At 40.6% G+C, this 22,348-nt stretch overlaps 1 protein-coding gene across 1 annotated transcript in view; it reads left to right on the top strand.

Annotated features, from left to right (window-relative positions):
- Window positions 1-20,754, top strand: part of CCDC39 (coiled-coil domain 39 molecular ruler complex subunit) — a 74,499-nt gene extending 53,745 nt beyond the window's left edge. The window contains exons 10-20 of the mRNA XM_088452346.1: window positions 2,102-2,296; window positions 3,297-3,461; window positions 3,689-3,826; window positions 3,991-4,199; window positions 4,834-4,957; window positions 6,591-6,750; window positions 6,893-6,999; window positions 11,495-11,635; window positions 18,095-18,274; window positions 19,691-19,773; window positions 20,503-20,754. Of these exons, the coding sequence (XP_088308472.1) occupies window positions 2,102-2,296; window positions 3,297-3,461; window positions 3,689-3,826; window positions 3,991-4,199; window positions 4,834-4,957; window positions 6,591-6,750; window positions 6,893-6,999; window positions 11,495-11,635; window positions 18,095-18,274; window positions 19,691-19,773; window positions 20,503-20,650 (1,650 nt within the window). The 3' untranslated portion in view covers window positions 20,651-20,754. The remainder of the gene's footprint in view (window positions 1-2,101; window positions 2,297-3,296; window positions 3,462-3,688; window positions 3,827-3,990; window positions 4,200-4,833; window positions 4,958-6,590; window positions 6,751-6,892; window positions 7,000-11,494; window positions 11,636-18,094; window positions 18,275-19,690; window positions 19,774-20,502) is intronic.
- The last annotated feature ends 1,594 nt before the right edge of the window (window positions 20,755-22,348 follow it).

Genomic DNA, 22,348 nt, shown 5'->3' with positions numbered 1-22,348 from the left:
TTTATTTTATGTTTAATTATTTAATAAAATCATTGCTTATGTTACTGTCCGGTTATATCAATACGGTACTAGTCTCAAAACATTATGTGTTTCATATACCTGAAAACCGGGACCGGTTATATCAAAATAATAGTTATCTCATAACATCTGAGTTTGCTGTATATTTGAAACCGGTAGGTGTCTGCCAAACAAGGACAAATGGTATGTATCAAATAAAGGTAAGTATACACCCTATATCGTAGGTTCTAATCGGTCACTGCCTATATGCAAGTACCTCAAGAGCACTTTAGGGATTAACAGAAACGATCCCCTAATTAATATTAGGACTCAAATAATTATACGTTAGGGCCCCATATACATGTTGTTATTAACGAATGGACAATCAGGTTGATTTGATCACATGTCATCCCTTCAAGGATTTACTCACATGGCATATAAAATAAAATCTAAATACCCATTGTCTGATTAGTCGATTGTTATTAGGGCTTCACAACCAAACCCCTGTATAATGTATTTTATTTAGCCATTTATAGGATTTATAATCCTTTATTAGGAGTCACTACACATCTCATATGTGTTATAGATCTTTCTAGATATAAATGAAACTAGATTGATTGTTAGTAAATAAATCGATCATTAATTAACAGAGCGCTCTTAACTTGCAAATTAATATGTGCACTTATCATCAGTAACTCCTCCGTTCAATTAGATATATTGTAATTAATACTTATTGATGATATAAGGCACAACATTAGGGCAGTGACCTATGTAGCAGGCACAGTCTGGTGAGCCAGTGATATATGATTACAATGTTGCTATTTAAACTGACACATAGATGCCACTATGTAGCAGCAGTCCACGATCCACATTAGATTCACTGAAGCACTCGTGCCCGTTCACATAGTCCTCATATCTGACAGACACCTCTCACATTAACATTGTCATATTAAACAAAAAACATTAAACACAGAGCACGACACACAGCGTGCACCGCATGTCTCCTGACGCGCGTTTCGCTAGTGTGCTTAATCATAGGAGCACAGGATAGGAGGTACTTGCATATAGGCAGTGACCTATTAGAACCTACGATATAGGGTGTAACCTTTGTTTGATACATACCATTTGTCCTTGTTTGGCAGACACCTACTGGAATTGGGTGTACACACTGATAGATATCTTTAAAGATATCTTTCAGTGAAGTCATCCTGCCACATCTCTGAACAGGCAATTCTTGATGATATCATCAGATTGGTCTGCATGTACGGAGGACAAAAAACATCATTAACGACCCGCGGGAGCACGCATCGTTGGTCGTTCACCACATACACTGAATGATATGAACAATATATCATTGAACGATATCGCTCATAAAAATCGTCTAGTGTGTATGCGGCTTAACACTATTCCACCCAGTGTAACCTATGTAGTGTGCCCAAGATGGCTGTCTCATCTGGTGTCTTCTAGGGCAGGATAGAAAAGCCTGGGAATTTATGACCCAAAATGGCTACCTTTGCTTAGTATTATGTTATTGGTTTTCTGTATTTTCTGCAGATCTAATCCCTTGTTTTATGTTCATGGTTTCTATATTTTCTGTAAAACTAAACCTCTGTAATTTGTTTTCTATAAAGCGCTTCGAGTCCTTTTGGAGAAAAGCGCAACATGAATAAAATTTGTATTTTTATATTGCAGTGGTTTTGCCTTAGCACAATAGGCACCAGTTAATACCCACTGCTTCATATGTAAAATTGGATAGATAATTAAACAGAAGATACGACAAACTGCAATATAACAACATTTTATTTAATGCTATGTTAGGTAAAATGTTATCTGTGATTTGAAAAGTGCAATATCCAAACCATGAACATGACATGTTGCAATTGAGTCACAGACATTGATTTGCTAGCAAGGATACTTCTATTAATTAATTCATACTGTGCTTGTGTGCTAAGCATTTTGCATGTGAAATAATAAATTAAAATTCAATCTTACACTCATCAATAAAATGACACTTTTGCCAAGAAGATGTATATGAACATATAAAATACAATTATTTAGCTATAGTGCAGAACTACCATCATAGTATTGTTCTATATATCCCTAGGATCTTGAAGCCCAGCTAAAACTGCTAAGAGAGCAACATTTCAAGACATCACAGGAGCTGCATGACCACCAGACAAAAGAAAAGCAGTTGCTATCGGAAATTATTGGCAACCAAAGCTCGTTGAGAAACCTCAATAGTCAACTGCAAAAACTTGACCTGCATACTTTAAAGCAACAGGGGATCATTTACAATCAGGTACAAAACCATCCTTGTTTTCATCTATTAAATTCCTGAAATAACAATGCTATGAGGAATGAAAGCTAACCACATGTAAGACATTTTTCAAAATTGACGTATTTTTAAATATAGAAAAGTAGCTGGTAAAAAGCTTTGTAATAGCCAATTATGTTGAAAATTCGTAATAGCGGGTATATATGATTCTCCACTAATTGTGTATTGTTTTTGGTAAATTAGGGTACACTTGATTGCACTAGGAAGTATACATTCTTTATAATTAAAATAAATATATTATTTGGAAATATGCCTACATTCGCATAATAAACAATTACAGTATAGAATGTGTCCACTTGTCAAGTACTTTCTTCAGTGCTGCTGAAAATATAAAACTGTGATTGGTGTTGATGCCAGTATCATTTGTTAATGAGTCTTGTTTGTGATCCAAATAGATCCTAAAAGTGGGTACACATTAGACGATATGTCGCCCTATCCGGAGGATCGGGCCGACATATTGTCCACATCAGCAAACGTGTACCCACTATGGACGGCCATGAGCGCTCCTGCATGTAGAACCGAGGAACGACCTAGCTGCCGACGCCAGGCAGAATATGTTGTGTAATGTGTACCGCCAGACCATCGGGCGTCGCATCACCTGGTACACACATCGGTGTGTATCCAGCTTCAGATACTGTGTATTTGTAGCAGTGTGTGTTAAACTCTTTGGTCAATATACAATGCAATAATAGTACATTTAGGGGTACATTTACTAAAATTAGAGTGTTTAGAAGTGATGTTGCCCATAGCAACCAATCAGATTCTAGCTATTATCTTCTAGAAAGTGCTAGGTAAATGTTAAGTAGAATCTGATTGGTTGCTACGGGCAACATCTCCACTTCTAAAAACTCTCATTTTAGTAAATATACCCAATACTGTCAATTATGGTCTCTCAACACACAAAGATAGGCATACTGTATGTTCCTCGTTGGATTGTTTGAGTATGATTGTCTATTCTGTACAGGATTTCCAGATCCAACAATTAGAGCGTAGACTATCACGGTTGAAAGGTGAAGTCAACACAGATGAAAAACAAGCCTTGGAAATAAAAGTATCTGAACTGATGAAAACATTTGATGAGCGCAAATCTGCTCTTAATATCTTAAACACCCAGCACAAGAAGCTCCAGGTAAGAGACTGCCTAAAGAAATAGAAACCAGGCATTAGCAAATACTTATGAGATCTGCTCTGCACTCTTTGAAGTTTCACTAATATTATTTTCTCTATTGACTTTTATTATATCTATCACTTAACATTCCATTGTCACTTCCTTTATGGTAATTGTATTAATTGTATTGTATGTTGCTAGATAGCGGAAAACTATTGGTGTTTGACATTATATTCGCTTATGAACAGGGAGATGTGCGCAACATAAAAAGGGATCTTGAAAAAACTGGTCAGGAAAAGGGGGATCTGATTAGCAAAATGGAAGAACTTAAACTGTTCAACACCATGTCTGATAAAGCGGTCAAGAAGCTCAGACTATCAAAACAGGTAATTTACATTCAGGTCAAGGTGGTTTTTATTCTGAATTTAAACACAAGATTGTAATTTAGAAGCCAATGTGAGCTTATTGGTACTGTTTTGCTGTAAAAGGGCATACAGTTCTTCTCTTACCTTTCTAGAATTCACATGTTTTATTGATATATTTTTTCCAGGATTTAATGGTTGAAGACAATATACTGAAACTGGAAATAAAGCGGCTGAGAGACATGCTGTACAGTAAGGCAGATGATGTGTTTTCATTGGAAAAACGCAGGTTACAATTACAGACTGCCATGAAAGAGCGGACACAAGAGATTGCCATACACAAAGAGATGCTGAAATCTCAAATAAGACTTGTAGACCAAGAGAGGCAGAACATAAGGTATTTATACAATCTCTTCACAAAAAAATCCCAGAAGCAGTTTGACACATGGCAGTCATCCAACAATGGCTTCGATTTATATTTAAAGACAGATGTGTCAACATATAGTCCTGGAGCATCATGGGAAAATATGATATTCTTAAAATTGAGCAGAATAAAGTGTTGAATTTGAGACTATAAAAATCAGCAATACTACATGGAAGTTTTTGCTCTTTAACCAGCAAGTTAGGTACTCTTTAAGCATGCATCATTTTCTTAGATGTTCATTTACAAATCATATTCTCCTTTTCAAAATCTCTCTGGGAAAAAAAACAAATATAGCTGACAGACACAGTAAGTCAGCTACACATACACAGGTTTGCATATTCACAGGAAGTCATGTGATGGCAGAGTGGGGAGAAGGAGGGGGAGGATGTCACAATGAAACAGAGCTCAAACCTGCGACTGTCATATTATAAGATTCAAAGTATGTTTTAAATTAAAAGTTTATACATTTGATTCTTTTTTTACTTGCTGGTTTATTAGATTTCACAGTGAAGCAGCTACTTCTCAGTATTAAATATAAACATATCTTAGATGTGCCTAGAGTATAAAATAAAACATTCTAATAGAAATCTTGTATATCGCTGTCTAGTTCTGAGCTTCATGACAGACTTGCAAAAGTTGATAAAATGAGAAAAAGATTTGAAATCATTACTATTGCAATGATGCCACCAGAGGGAGAAGAGGATAAATCACAGGCTTATTACATAATTAAGGTAATAAAGAACTGTCATATGAATTTTTCATGTAAAAAATGTTTATTTTAAAATGTCTAAGGGTGCCTACACACTTGGCGATGTGCTCACGATCCGACTTTGTGTCCGATTTCCCCTTGAACTCTCCCCAGCAGCTCCCTGGCAGTCATGGGCACGAATTGGTGTTAAAAACTGTCCAATGTGACAAACGATCTATCGTGTCTCTTAACTATTCCAGTGCATCGTTACTGAGATTGTCAGATCTGCCCTACAGCACGGCAGATCTGAAGATGCGATGTACGACCTGTGGGGACGCGCATCGGCATCGTGATCATGATCGTGATGGGCATATTTTACACGATTTGTCATCACGATGCGTCAGAATCGGGCAAATCGTGTAAAATATCACTAAGTGTGTAGGCACCTTAAGACTTTGTGTCCCACACTATCTATCTATCTACATATATTTCAACCAAACAATACCTTTTCCTGCACTAAAAATTGTTACACAATATAAATAGTCTACAACAAGAAAATAGATAAATAAGATGAACAGTTTGTACGCTGCTCCTCCCCGCATATTCCCTGTTAGCATTGGATCTAAATTACACATACAGTACATGAACAAATGCAAAGAGAGCGCCTAAATCGCTTGTAAATGGACTTCAATCTTTATAACCCTTTAGGTGATCATCCTTGTGGTGTGTACTCAATTCCACTTATCTGAAGTCCTTAAATAGGTTCCCCTTTATTTAGCCAGTGGTGGGCGATAAGAGTTCTTAAAACAGTCCGCTCCTCTTTGAAAAATTCTCCCTATTTAGTGGATCACTGAAAGTATATCCCTTTTTTGAATCCTGGAATCAAACATTTTTACAACTGGTCAACTAATAATAATTGCTCACTTCACCATCCACTAAACGTTACAGGTTATCTGTCAGCATTCTAACATGTCCTGAGACAATCCCTCTCTCATAGATTAAGGCAGTGATGAATGGTGGTTCCATTGAAGTACTATTAAAGTACTATCTATTAAAAAAATTCCTTTAACTGAAAGCGGAGAAAAGAGCTAGAGCTAAAAGGAAGTACTATATACACAAGATACACAGGGTGTGCAATCCCTAGGCGTTTCAGGGTGGAAACTGGGAGGTGACCTAAAATTATCACAAAAAAATGGGTGGTTTCATGGGAGTGTTTGGGAACATGAATGCGTTCCCAATTGCAAATACAGCTTCAGAGGCCATGTTTAGGTGGATTAGAGGAGAGTAACTTGCGTAGACCCTAGACCACTGCAAATGTCGATGGTGCAGCTGATGTTGTGTTGATGTTGGTATGTTTACAATCTCAATCACAAATGCACAGACCACGCAACTTGAAAGTAGGCGTCTCACCGGTCATACGCTCTATTGCACCATAGAGCACAAAAGGAAGGCTGAGATTAGCATATGCATATTTCTGTTACCGCTATTGCGGGAGTGGCTGAGACTTCGGCAGCATTACTGAATCAGGCCCTATGTACACTCGTCCAAAGTGCGCACAGAAAAATCTTTCTTGCCCGCTATAACAACAAATCACCCACAAATTACAAACTGTGTTCTACCGAGAGCTTTTTAAAACTGTTCAAATAAGTACTAGTTTACTATTATGTCTGTTTAAGGCTGCACAAGAAAAGGAAGAACTTCAGCGTGCTGGTGATGAGATGGATGCCAAAATACGCAAGGCTGAAAAGGAGATCAAAGCATTAGAGAACACCCTTCAGGTCATCAACAGCTGTAACAACTCCTACAGAAAATCATTTAACAAAGTGACGGAAACAAGTAAGTCTTCCAGAAGACGGCATCCTAATGCAGCCCTGATGGGAGCTCAGGAGGTGAAACTGTTCCTGACAAAATGTACACTAAGTCAATAAAACAACTGTAAGTGGAATAAATAAACGCAAAATAAATGTCATTACCTCAGGTGAAGAATATGAAGAAAAAATTAAATTGGAAGAGCAAAAGAAAGCTGCAGAGGAAAAGTGCAGGTACAAGCGGCGGCAGATCAGGGAGCTGCAGGAAGACATGCAGGTAAATTACATGTATGACAAACAAACAAACAAAATTTTTTCATGACATAAGACAGTAGTAGTATTATAAGTGTTGATGCCGCACGCAGTTGGGCGCTGTAACTCTGAGTATGCGTCCCAGTCACACAGTGCATGCGTCCCGTCTGTTACCACTCAGAGACGCAGTTCAGAATCTGTGAATTTAATGGGTGAACCTAGGAGGTAACAGAGGGTGGCTAAGCATATTGAGGGCGTATCGCTAAAAGCGGCCTCGTCGAAAGACCCGAATGTCTCATACTGGAGACCATACTTAAGTTGGGTACACACTGGCAGATATAACACCGTATCATTGAACGGGCGATATATCTGTAGGGCATCGGTGGATGTACAGACGATGTACGTGAACAACGTCGTTCACAAACATATCACATCTGTCCTGCAGCATAGCTGTGTTTACAAATGACCTGCCGACCGCCCTGCGACACCCCTCTGGTGACTGACATCTCAACCGCCCAGTTGTGATGTCAGCGCAGACACATCGGCCGAACATTTGGTAAGTGTGTGTACCCGTCGGCCAAATGTATACCCAGCTTTATATACACTGCTCAGAGGTGAGAAATTATATGAAAATATAGTACAACCTATTTAAAGTCCGTGCTAGGCGTAGAAATGTACCAAACTACAGACTACTTAATAAAATATGTAACGTTGTACATTTACAAGGGTGATATTAATTTGTTATTGTTATTACATGTTACAAATGCCAAAGACACAATATGAAGATTAAGGGCCTGATTCAGCAAGGATGGCTATTCTGCTAATATGCACGCAACACACTTGCTAATATCAGCGGTGATATGCAAATGTTTGCTTTCACATTGCGATCGCAGCCTAATAGAAGGACACCCACTTCCCTTTACTCACATCCGTATGCTTTAGCAATATAGCAAAATAATCAGTAACATCGGACCCATACGCACACTTGCACATGCCTTGACCTCACTCAGAAACAGCCACGCACGCTATGAGACCTCAGGCTGTTTAGGCTGTAGCAGTGGATAATATATGCACGCACCTGCAACGTCACTGAAGCGCACTTGCATGCCTACTTTCGCCCGACCACCTCCCGTCACCACCCACAAATGGCACTTCCTGTCAATCACTCTGCGATGGGTCTGCGTAGCCTCTGCGATCACAGTCCCGATCACAATAGCTAGTTCACGCATGTGCACCGCGATGCATACGCATTCACAGAACGCAACAATCGGCCAATTGCGTGTGTATTAGCAACTGCGATCCTTGCTAAATCAGGCCCTAATACAAGTCTCATTCTAACTATTCAATAGCAAAGTTTGGTAAAGTGCATAATACTACATGGTAATCCATATAACAACATTGTCTTCTGATAAAAATGACGTGACCAAGGTTGGCAGATAATGACAGTTGATATGAACTCTGACCCCTCCCACTGGTGTCACTGGTGTTACTTCCAGAGAGCTCTAATACACATCTATAGGAGGCAATGTAATAGCCTGCGAGATACAGGCAATGGCGCAGTTCCGGCGAGTGTGCCTGATGTTAGTTTTGTCTTTAAAATAATTGCTGCCTTAAAACATCCATGTTGAACTGCTCCACAGAAAGGTGAGTAACTGCAAGTTAAGGATTGGGAGAAAAGACCGACTTGGCTTCTACACCAGGAAGAGGTTGGAGTAAAACCCTAGGGGCCTGTTTCTGAGTCGGACGCTGCAGCATCTGTGTCTGCATCTCTTGCCGGTATTGCTTCTGCATCTTTATGCAAATACTGCTACCCGGTGTACATCCGTGCATGTGCGAGGAGTGAGATGCATCACTTTGAGCGCCTTCAGATGTACAAATATTGCTTGGTGCGTCTTAGACTCACCATTAGTCGTACCCTCGAAATTTGCTCTAGCCCTATGGCAGGTGAATATAATGTCTGAATATGGTCTCCTATGCAAGTGATCCTGCATCTGTGTACACAACCACTATCAGTGACATGCCCGCAACATTCCCATAACACGCCCATAAGAAGGTCCATTTCCATTCGTCCGCTTATCCACCTCCTGTAATGGCCCAATACAATTTTAACACATTTCTGAGATCATGCGTCTCCTGTGCGAAGAAACCAGTCAACTGCGTCCAACATCGGCAGTGCGTCCAACTCAGAATCAGCACCTAATTCTCTCTGATGCTCTGGAATAGGCCCTGGACAGAATGCTCAGATTACAGAGATCCAACATCTATTGAAACTAGACATCCCAAAACTGGAGAGGGTGGAACCCAACTACCTCACAAACAGGATGAAACCTCCAGACAAACCTGTGGTCTTCTTAAAACAAGCCTAGGGCCAGGGCATCTTGGTGCTGTAGACATATGTCCATGGCTGTTTTCTGTTTGGCATCTTGACCTCTGAAGGGAGGGACCCAAGCCTGCCCTGAAATTCGATAGGGTCGAAACCTAGGGACCTCAAGCTTAGCTCTTCTAGCTTGTGATATATGATCCAATTATGGGCCAAAAAAGGAACAGTTTCCAAAGGCCGTTTGGATCCTGGATCAGCCTCCCATGAATGAATCCAGAGAGACCTTCCAGCAAAGACAGGCAAGGTTGACTTCCTGAATCTGAGAGAAGCTGCATCCAGAGCCGCGTCTCCAATTTACAGTGAAGCTTCTTTAATCTGGTCCACCAAGGGAATGGGATCCTGTCTTGCGCTTTCTGATTTAAGACCAGTGGCCAACTGTTCAGTCCAGGTCTCTAATGCCTTGTTGACCCAGGCCATAGCCAAGACTGGCCATAGAGAAACCCCTTAAAAACAAAATAATGACTTAATGAAGACCTCACACTTCCTATCTGTAGTATCCCTCAACATGGCTAAATTCAAGGTAGTGACAATTGTTGACATGAAGACACCATTGACGGCCATCCCTAGTAGAAAGCCCTTCAAACCCTGACCGTGATTGCAGGCTTGGTGTCCGTAGTGAACTGCCCACAGCTAAGCGCCACCCCTAGGTAGACTGTGTCAAACCTGAACAATGGCATCCTGGGAGCAGTACAGCCAACAGAGAGCCCTAAGGGTCCCAGGACACTCTTATACAGTAACCAGTTAAACTTGACCAAGAGCCCAGCAAAGCAGAATAACAGCAGGTGTTTCTCACAGTACAGTAGCCAGGGACCTATCGCAGCACCTGAGAATTCTAAAGAAGGTCAGAGGTGACCTAACCTTAAAAGAAGAAATAAATAAAAGGATTATTCAAATTCTGTAATGGAAAAAATGTGACGTGCTCCAGATGGAGGTTAAGGGATGTAGATTAGTTAATTTTGGTTAATTATTTAGAACCTGCTTCTGTACCATCACCCGCTAACCACACAGTGTAAGGGGTATACTTACTAAAGGTCGATTTTAATCGATTTCAAATCGATCAACATCGATGTTGGGTATTTGGGGCTATATCACACATTTACTAACACTTAAAGAAATCAAATCAAACATTGGGCCTGATTCAGCAAGGAACGCAAATGAAAGAACGCACGCACTAGGCAGATGTTTTTGCACTGCGCATGCATCGCACAGCGCATGAGCGAACTAGCCAGTGCGATAGGGTTATGGTACGCAGACTCTTCCAAAATTGATTGACAGGAAGTGCCGTTTGTGGATGGTGACGGGGGATGGTCAGGCGAACGTAGGCGTTATTACGCCGTTATAGGAGTGTGCATAATTAAGGCAGTGCGGCGGTATATGCAGCCATACCGTAAGCTGTACACAGGAAGCGGGCAAAACCCTGCAGCAGGTCAGGTCAACCACTAATGTGCTAATGGGTCCGATGGTTCTCGATATTTACACTATCTCGCGTGCTGATCAGGCTGTGGGTAAAGGGAGATGGGCAGCTTAGTATGGGGCTGGGCATCTGTAACTTGTGCTGCGGTCTCCGTGCGTATGCATTGATTAGCATATATTCTCGCAGCAGCCGGGACTGTGCGTTCCTTGCTGAATCAGTCCCATTGTCTGTTAGTAAATGTTTGATTTAGTACCAGAAACGCAACATCTATTTAGATTGATTTAATCGACCTTTAGTAAATATACCCCTGGAGTCTGGCAGTATTCCTCAGATTGAATGCAAGAGGAATCATGTTTTGGGTGTCATACTATTAATAGATGGGATAAAAGGTTGGTTTTAGCAGACAGGTTATGCAAGCTTATTCTCCCTAGATGTGCTACAAATGTACTGTTTAAACATTTGAATTATTTTATTGCGTCTTAAACTTTTTATATAATTTAGGGCAATCCTGTTTGTCAAATAGTTGTCAGGTTATGAGCTACTGAAAATCTAATTGATCAAACTTCAATATTAAGATCTTTGAGCATTATCCATTAGAGTTATATCCAGCTGTACAGACACACTTACTGGTAAAATGTCTTATTAATGTTGAAAGACAAACGACACTTTGAAAACCATGAAAACAGGGTTTATGTGATCTTTAAAGAAACTGTTACTTTATTCCAGATTATGAAAAACACTTTTGATAACATGATGAAAGAGGAATCGTTGTACCAAGAGAAGGTGAATGGAATGCGTCCCTGCATCACACAGCTTAAAAAAGAGACAGATGATCAAAAGCACAAGTTGGACAGAGTCATGAAACAGGTTAATATCCACAATTGTGCAGGAGAAACATGTTTTATACGCTATAGAAAATAGAGATGTGGTTTCTTATAGGGATCTTTATTGTTTCAAGTGATTTTATGTTCACAAATGCACAAAGCAAAAATATAATGTCACTTTGTAGCATAAGGACAAGTGCTTAATACCATCTCCTTTCCAAGCGTAATATACAATATCATCTGTATTTTAAGAGTTAAAAATAGAAACTGGTAGATTTCATAATAAAAAACTTACTTTAAAAAGCATATAATTTCATCAAAATACTAATGTAGGTAATGAAATCCCCAGCTTTATAGTGTCCATGTGATAAGTTTGTACTAGTGTACCTAACACTGCAATGGGTGAAGATATGGAAATGGGCATTCAATGTCGGCTGTCGGGATGTCTCCTGTCACAATACCAACAGCAGCATCCCGATGGTTGGTATCGCGACAGGAGTCTGGTAAGTATACTTACCCTTCCCCCCCTAACCCTCCCTTCTTCTAGCCTAACCCTGAACCTCCCCCTTAGTGCCTAACCCTAACCCCACCCAGTGGTGCCTAACCTTAACTCCCCCACCCAAAACCTAATCCCCGCTACGATGCCTAAACCTAACCCACCCCCACAGTTAACACTAAGCGCGCAGCAGTTTACCGGCGTCAGGATTAAGATAGGCGACGGTATTTCAACTCCTATAATGAGTCCCTTGTTCGGATTCCAGCGTCGGGATTGAGACTGGCGGCATCGCGGCCGCCGGTCTCATAACTACATCCTGAAGAAATGTTTTTTTTATGCAGCTTTTTATCTTTTATAGCTTCCTTCTCAATTCATAAACAGAGCTTGACAATGGAGATCCCAGAAGCCGCAAGCTGCTTGATAATCAAAGTATTTGCTTCAGTTTAAACACAGATGTGGTGCATTGTGATATTGTCCAAAACATCAATTTTGGACAATTATTTTTAATATAATTTAGTTTTTTAAACCACTGAAGACCATCTTATGTTATTTGTCAGCAAAATCCCTTCTAAGCAAAATAACTCCCTGTATTATCTCTATAAATGTGCACTCCCTCATCTGCAAAACCAACTAACAGAGGTGTTTTATAGAAGCTTTTATGTGCAATTTGTAAAGCCCCAATATTTCAATTTAGGGAATCTGTGTGTGAGTTCAGAGGGGTAGTGATCTCTACATATCAAATAATATGAAACTGTTGATAATGACTGGATACAGTTTGCACCAGTGACGTGCGGTGAGGTAACTGGCTGGGGAGGCACTGGCTAGTATCAGAGCCAGATTGACAGATACATATATTATTATTATTACCAGTTATTTATATATACATGCCCACGTCATAGTATAAACAAAATGTTGCCATAGTTACTGAGCACAATCGTTGGATAAGAAACCAACACCGGTCAATGGAAGGGGCGGGAGGGGGGGGGGGGGAAAGTATGTAAATCCTGATGTACAAAATGCAGGGAGAGGAGGAATAATCCATATATCGATTCATGGTGGTCCTGATTGTGTAGTGATTGGTTACATAGCTACACACATAGAGGGGTATTGTTAATCAATGAAAAAATTAAATAAATGTTTATGCATCATAGGGGGTTGTATATATTAATGGGATACATAAGTATTATGATTAATACTATGCAATTAGATAAAACTATCATTGAAAACAATACCACGCTGTACTATAAACCATGAGGGAGGAGGATACATGTATCCTATTGTACTCAGAAAGGGTACATATATGTGACCTCACTGATGATATGAATAGGTTCAGTCATCTAACCTGTTATAATAGCTTTTATTTCGTTGTCTAGGTTAAGTCCATATGGGGTTAGAGTCTTGAGTTCCATAATCCATCTCAATTCTTCTTTATTAATACGTTTATCGTAGTTGCCTCCTCTCCAGTTCTTTTTGACTAGCTTAATCCCTATGAAGCATATACCTGTTGGATCCTGGTTATGTTTATCTTTAAAGTGCTTGGATAGACTATGGGATTCTAGTCCCTTTTTAATATTCCTAATATGTTCTGCTATTCTGACCTTTAGTTTCCTTGTTGTCCTTCCTACGTATTGTTCTCCACAATGACATGTGACGAGATAGATGACCCCCATGCTGTTACAGGTGAGGAGTTCTTTGATATTATAGATTTTCTGTCTCTGATTCGATCTGAAGCTACATATTTTCTTAGTGGATTGTGGGTTGAGTTTACAGAATTGGCATGTTCCACAGTAGTAAAAACCTGAGTCTAATGTGTTACCCAGAAGTGTCTTTTGAACGGCTACTTTACTGTTCACATGGTTGTGTACCAGTTTTTGTCTCAGATCTGGTGCTCTTCTGAAGATCAACTGTGGTTTTGGTGAGAAAATGTCATTAAGGGTATCATCTTCAAGAAGAATGTGCCAATGTCTACGTAGGATATTGTTCAGACGTTTCTGATCTTTACTATACTGGGTGATAAATGGATTGTTGGGTTTCTTCTGTGTGGTGGACCTGTCTTTATATGTCAGCAAGGATTCTCTATTATTTAGTTCTACTTGTTCAAATGCATGCTGTACTGCCTCTTCTTTATAGCCCTTGTCTATAAATTGTTGTTTCATCATTTCCCCCTGTTTCTGATAGTCTGATAGTTGGCTACAGTTCCTCCTGACTCTTTTGAACTGGCCTAAGGGGATATTCCCCAGCCAATTGGGATGATGTCCGCTGTTTGATAGTATATAACTATTGACATCTACTGTCTTCTGGTAAGTCCTTGTGCCAATCTGATCATGTTGTATGTATATCGTTATGTCTAGGAAGTTAACTTCCGTTTTACTGTAATGAGTGGTGAAATTAAGATTATTGGTATTTTTGTTTATGTAATTGAGAAATTGATTCAATTTGCTTTCTTCACCCTGCCAGACGAACAGCACGTCGTCTATGTAACGGCGCCAAAGCACCAGGTTTGCCCCGAATTCATGCCCTGACCAGATGTTAAGGTCCTCCCACCTGCTGAGAAACAGGTTCGCATAACTCGGTGCAAACCTGGTCCTCATAGCCGTCCCTGTGTCTTGTTTGTAATATGATCCTTCAAACCAAAAGTAATTATGCTTAAGTATGAACATAATACAGTCAGTTATGAACTCAACCTGTTTCTCATCCATTTTTTAAACATTTTTTAGAACAAGATCCAGAGATGGATGAGAAACAGGTTGAGTTCATAACTGACTGTATTATGTTCATACTTAAGCATAATTACTTTTGGTTTGAAGGTTCATATTACAAACAAGACACAGGGACGGCTATGGGGACCAGGTTTGCACCGAGTTATGCGAACCTGTTTCTCAGCAGGTGGGAGGACCTTAACATCTGGTCAGGGCATGAATTCGGGGCAAACCTGGTCCTTTGGCGCCGTTACATAGACGACGTGCTGTTTGTCTGGCAGGGTGAAGAAAGCAAATTGAATCAATTTCTCAATTACATAAACAAAAATACCAATAATCTCAATTTCACCACTCATTACAGTAAAACGGAAGTTAACTTCCTAGACATAACGATATACATACAACATGATCAGATTGGCACAAGGACTTACCAGAAGACAGTAGATGTCAATAGTTATATACTATCAAACAGCGGACATCATCCCAATTGGCTGGGGAATATCCCCTTAGGCCAGTTCAAAAGAGTCAGGAGGAACTGTAGCCAACTATCAGAAACAGGGGGAAATGATGAAACAACAATTTATAGACAAGGGCTATAAAGAAGAGGCAGTACAGCATGCGTTTGAACAAGTAGAACTAAATAATAGAGAATCCTTGCTGACATATAAAGACAGGTCCACCACACAGAAGAAACCCAACAATCCATTTATCACCCAGTATAGTAAAGATCAGAAACATCTGAACAATATCCTACGTAGACATTGGCACATTCTTCTTGAAGATGATACCCTTAATGACATTCTCTCACCAAAACCACAGTTGATCTTCAGAAGAGCACCAGATCTGAGACAAAAACTGGTACACAACCATGTGAACAGTAAAGTAGCCGTTCAAAAGACACTTCTGGGTAACACATTAGACTCAGGTTTTTACTACTGTGGAACATGCCAATTCTGTAAACTCAACCCACAATCCACTAAGAAAATATGTAGCTTCAGATCGAATCAGAGACAGAAAATCTATAATATCAAAGAACATCTCACCTGTAACAGCATGGGGGTCATCTATCTCGTCACATGTCATTGTGGAGAACAATACGTAGGAAGGACAACAAGGAAACTAAAGGTCAGAATAGCAGAACATATTAGGAATATTAAAAAGGGACTAGAATCCCATAGTCTATCCAAGCACTTTAAAGATAAACATAACCAGGATCCAACAGGTATATGCTTCATAGGGATTAAGCTAGTCAAAAAGAACTGGAGAGGAGGCAACTACGATAAACGTATTAATAAAGAAGAATTGAGATGGATTATGGAACTCAAGACTCTAACCCCATATGGACTTAACCTAGACAACGAAATAAAAGCTATTATAACAGGTTAGATGACTGAACCTATTCATATCATCAGTGAGGTCACATATATGTACCCTTTCTGAGTACAATAGGATACATGTATCCTCCTCCCTCATGGTCTATAGTATAGCGTGGTATTGTTTTCAATGATAGTTTTATCTAATTGCATAGTATTAATCATAATACTTATGTATCCCATTAATATATACAACCCCCTATGATGCATAAACATTTATTTAATTTTTTAATTGATTAACAATACCCCTCTATGTGTGTAGCTATGTAACCAATCACTACACAATCAGGACCACCATGAATCGATATATGGATTATTCCTCCTCTCCCTGCATTTTGTACATCAGGATTTACATACTTTCCCCCCCCCCCCCCCTTCTATTGACCGGTGTTGGTTTCTTATCCAACGGTTGTGCTCAGTAACTATGGCAACATTTTGTTTATACTACGACGTGGGCATGTATCGCAGACTGAGCCCGCCCAAAACACTTCAAATTCCACCTCCAAGATGGCGCTGACCATCACTCCCTAAGGAAGGCTGTTAGCCGACACGCGTAGGAGCACCGGAGTACTACTGCATCAACTCTACCAAGCACCACCATCTACTGTGACCCAGGTCAGTTCCCCCCCCTTCTCTACCTGCCTCAGTCTCCTCACATACGGCGAGTCGAGCGCACAGTAGTCCGGAGCCACGTGATTCCCCTACAGCCCGCGAGCTCTCGCGAGATCGCGGCGCTGCACGGGACCTGGTATACGGACTCTGTGGGGACCAAGCCTGTAGCTGCACGAGCGGCAGTTACCAGAATACGGCCCTACCATCGGTGGTACTAGAAGGGTAGCGGGGGACACCTAGGCAGGACGCAACGGGACCAGGATTATATATGCACACAAGGTGAGGCCTCACTAGGATTCTGACCACTAACAGCCTACGTGGTGGTCTGTTTGACTTAGACAGTGATCACCCACTGACTATTTCCATTTGACTATTTTTTCTTGATAGGTACAGTGAGGTGTGGGACGCCCTCCCTCTGTACCACTATTTTGCCATAACTGAGCTATACATATAGAACTGATCAATCCTATTGGTGTTAATCCCTCCTCCCCCCCCCCCCCCCTCTCATTTTACTCATTTTTAGACATTATCCCCTTATTGAGTCATCTCACCCAGATCCATCACACCTGGGATTAAGAGACTGTGAATAAAATTAAAATAATACAATAAGTCTATTAGAGATGTAAGACTCAGTTATTTCACACAATATTCCACACCATTCACGGAGCGCAGTCCCTTTATGATACATATGTGTTTACACACATGGCTCATCTGCAGTTAATATGAGATATGTGATTTCCTTATCTGTTATAGGAAAAATTGTATTTACCTAATAGAATGCTCGGGTGACAGTGTATTGGGATAACAAAATGTATACTAAAAGCAAGGGTTGGGTACGGGATACTGGTGGTCAAAATCCCGACAACGGCATCCCGACGGTTAGAATACCGATACTTGTTTGTCAGTATTCTATACTAACCCTCCCTTCCCGGTGCCTGAACCTAACCTCCCCCCCTAGTGTCTAAACCTAACCTCTCCCTCTAGTGCCTAACCCTGCTACTTACCTTCGGGATTCCGGTAGTCGTAATGCCCACGCCGGGATTCTGACAGGTGCCCGGCTTCCGGCGCCAGCATTCTGAGAGCCATAATCCCCGCTGTTGGGATTATGACTGCATCCCTAAAAAGAAGACTTTCCGAACATTTGGATTATTCGAAGTTCTTTAAAGTTATAATGTTTCTCTACATTTCATTTTCTTTTGCGCTATACAACTTGTATGGAGTTTAGGGGATTTGTAAGGTAACCTGCACCCAAGCTTTTCTTTTCTTAACTTTTCAGAATTAAGGATTGATTATTATATGCCCAAACATTTTGCTTCTAACAGTGTTCCAAACTGGTAAAAGAAATTCATTCTGCTAAGAAAAGCAGTGGAGAAACTCAAGAGGAAAAAGATATTAATGTTCGTGATCTGCGAGACTTTAACAGATCCATTAATAAGATGCTGGCAAAATCAATGGAGAAAACCCCGGAATTGGCAGTTCCCTTACAGATGTACTTTCAGCAGGTTTGTGCTATATCTTTATTCTACCTCATTATTAACCATTTTGCCTTTAAATCAACATACATGTGTCTTCATATATCATTGCTGCAGTCGCGCCAAACAGCCTCTCTTGGCGCGCCAGTTCCCGTGCTGCTCTGCTAGCGCCGGGTGTCTTTCTGCTCAAAAATTCATCTTCACCACAATGTGTTGTGCCTAGGACGGACCAGGAGGCTGCGCATCACATCATGACAAAGACATTTTCAGCAAAAAAAAAAAGACGCAGAGATCCCCAGCGCTAGCAGCGTCAGATGAGACCAGACGGCTCACTCGCGGCAGGCGTCTGTCGCCATGTGGTTATTGATGCTAGATTTAGGACACATCTGCAAGCCACAAAGTTTGCTTTTTAAATGGGGTATATATTTCTTTTAGTTATAGATTTACTATATCTATGTTAGCTAAATTTATTAGCAGAAGTTAATTCACAGAAAAAAAAAACATTACATGCACTGATTTGAATGAGCGTTGCGATGCTGCTTGCTATGTCTGCATCAGCAAGTAAAAGTGTAAACTGACAGAATACTTGCTTGGTTTTAACAAGCAATAACAGTCAAAACTGATTCTAGTTATCCCTCGTTTCCCACAGCAAGAGCTCAGACACAGCATTTTTATGAGTGGTTAAAGAATCTACGGTCTTCAGTTCACTGCATTTGTCTCCTGCATGTGCATCTACTGTAGCTTTGAAGTATCCATGGCTAACACAATTGGTACAGTAGCTGATCATACCATTAGCATGTTAGAACCGCAAAGTATTGCAGGAGACTAGAGAGTTTATCCCAGCTATAGCGGGAGACAGTGGCTTGCCAGATACTGACAGTGTAGTATTGTATATGACCAGTACAGTACCATGTGTGGAGGATGTGAGCAAGCAGAAAGCTATGGCTGAATATTAGTTGAAAAAAATACAGTAAGCAGAGGATACTTTGGATCTTGGTGTAAAACATACAGGATTAGAGAGAAACTGTATAACAGATCGATAACCATTCGGAGATCAAATAAGTGGTCAGAGATACCTGTCTGAGTGCCACAACCCAGCCACTATTGAATGCCCTACCTCTATCAACCCTACTGAAATAATGTCATTAATGCAACAACAAAATTGCAGCAGGTCTATAGTGCAAATTCAGTTAATTGCAAAGGCCACATACTGTAGGAGGCTCAGAGTAGCCCCCTGTGTGTAGTTCAACATTGGAGAGGCTAAGAATACACATATCAAACACATGTATTTAAGTTTTAGCAGCAGAGGGTAGTGATGTGAGGCTTCTGTGATATTGGTGCAGGTAGACTGTGAACAATAGTCCTATATACAACTTATAACAGTGAGCAGAGGTTTAAGCACAACATTCTATTATTTATATAATAAAATGCAATGTTTTATATCAGTTTGGTTTAGAAATACCACAAAGCACTTCAACTCCCGGAAGTTCAAGATCAGGTTCCTCACGAAGTTCAGTCTCCTCTGTTGGGTAAGAATGTTTTAAATTAGTAACACAAAGGATTTTGCACATGTGGGAGAGGGGTTGGCGGCGGGGAGTACAGCAGAGAGGTGGGAGGTTGTGATGAGCGGGGGAGAGCTGTCACTGAAAAGCAACAGGCAGTGAAACCTGGGGCTGTCTGTTGCTGAATGGGGTCCTACAACGCAGTGCATTGTGGGAGATCAGTCAGGAAGTGTCTGATCTGAGGAGCGATGCAGCAGAACGGTGCTGACGATCACAACTAATGGTAAGTAGGAGGGGGGGGGGGGGGGCAATAGGTAAGAATAGCAGTTTTTTCCTCTTTTTTAAATACTTATTACTGTACATTATTTTGACCTAATTGCTTAACAAAATGAACGCACGGTAATTATTGTGCTTAGGGGTGACTTCAAAGTTTGCGATCCACTGGCATATACATTGTATTTTGATGGCTGAAGTTCTGTAATTTCTACAGTTAAAACAAACACAAATATAACCTTTTTTCCATTTAAATATTAATATTGAGAATGTATACATTTGTAAGTCATTTGGTGATGACCCTGTGAACTATATGCTTTAATTTTTTTTTTTTTGCAGACTCCTTCATAATGCTTGTGCTGATCTGACAAGCAATGTTTTTTTTTTATTACATACAAATTCTTACTTTTCAAAATTAAAATGACATTTGTTTATAAAAAGTGAATTTATATAGTCATTAATTTTTTTTTTTTTAATTTGTAGTTCTTCCCGAATTTCAACAAACTCAAGTACTCCAAGAATAAAGGTGGTTGAATTGGGACTACCTATGGCATGTCCTCCATCAAGTGCATCATCAGCTCGCAGCTCCAGGTCTTCAACAAGGGGCAGTACTCACAAAAGTCAGAAGTAATAGGGGAAAAAAAAATCAAACACACATTTGAAGATTTTCAATGCCGTATATGTAGAAGTTATTATTGAAGTATAAGTAGAGGTCAATAAATATTTTAAGTCTCAGTTTGGCAATGATTTTTCAGTTACTTGCAAAACAAACATGTATTTGTCACATTTTGTAAACAAAAAAGCTCCTAGAGCTTGATCCTATTAGGTACAAAGTGCCATTGCAGTGGTGTGGAAATGCCTCCAGTGGCACCAAGATCGACAAGGGGAGGTCAGCTTCCTTGTTAAAGCGGCCCCTCCCCTCAGGGCCATTCCACAGCGGTCTCGCTTCCCTGAGCTGCTTTCCTCCTCTGACCACGCCCCCTCTGAGGTCTCCGGCAGCCATTTTCTCTAAGGCATAGCCACAGCTCTCTCAGGTATATGCAGGGTCCGGACTCCTACATACCTCGCCCTGGTGTCTTATGTATGTAGCGCTATAACTTACCAGACACAGTCTGTGTAGTTGATTGTAGTGCCAGTTTGCAGTTATGTTATTCTTGAATTTGTATGTGACTGATGCTAGCGCTGCCTGTTTTCTATTCTACTGTCAGCATATATATTTCCCTTTTTTTCTGACTTTGCCCTAACATACAGGTGTATTCAGGGGTTTTCCTGTACCTAACATATATAGAACTCAGTATTTGTGAGGTTGGTCACATACAGTTGGTCGTTGCACTGTGTCATATTTGGGTTGTGTGCTTCTGCAGCTTACCCAAGCATAAGATAGGACCAGTGTATTGCATTCCTGCTAGTATCCTGCATACACGGTGGTTGCATTATACCCAGTGCCATAGTACTCTGCAGCTATGTCTAGTAAAGGCAAGAGTAACAAACAGGCATCTGCACCCATACTGCTATCATGCAAATTATGTACTGCAGGCTTAAGTGAGGATTTGATACAAGATGGGTTATGTAGTAAGGGTTATAAACCACAGACCCATCAGAGAACCCAGCGCCTGTACAAAAGTGCCCCCCTGGGCTTCATGTTCTCAGGTTCTGGCCACTATTGCGGACCACCAGAAAGTTTCGGCTGTCATTCCCCCTATGGGGTTATCACAGCAGGCCGTAATTCCCCCTTTGGGGTTGCCAAAGCAACAGATACCTCCTGTACCCCCACCATGGGGAGACGTACTCTCTGTGCAGAGTCTAATGGCTACATCTAATGCCTTTCAAACCATGTTGCAAGGTGAGAAGCCCTTACCCAGTAAGCCCTCTAAGCGTCCTGTGTTATTGTTACAGTCCACGGAATGCTCAGATTCTGAATTATCATCTGAGGAGGCAGTAGCTGCTGATCTCTCTAACCCTGACTCCCCTCTGGAGAATGAGAGTCGTCAAAAATTAATATTGCTGCCTTGGTACAAGCTGTCAGATCCATCTTCTTAATAGAAGACGAAGGGCCCAAGCACTGTTCAGCAGAAATCCCTCTATCGGATCAACTAGCTGAACACATGGCTGCAGCCTCGTAAGAGGTTTCAACCACAACATTTGACCTCATGTTAACCCCTTTTCTTGTGGCTCATTGTGCAAAATGAGAAACACCCCCTGTGGTGGAGTCACATGTTACCGTTTAATTAAAAGCGCTACGTTGCCTATTGCTACAGTTCTTTCCTTGAAGGATCCTATGGATAGGAAAGTGGAAGCTTGCCTGAAGTAGATATACTCTCTTTCAGGG

The sequence above is a fragment of the Taudactylus pleione genome, unplaced genomic scaffold, assembly GCF_031769625.1.
Source record: "Taudactylus pleione unplaced genomic scaffold, aTauple2 ptg000037l, whole genome shotgun sequence".
Lineage (NCBI taxonomy): Eukaryota > Metazoa > Chordata > Amphibia > Anura > Myobatrachidae > Taudactylus > Taudactylus pleione.
Note: the sequence above shows the minus strand (reverse complement) of the source record. Positions and strands in the feature narration are given on the sequence as shown.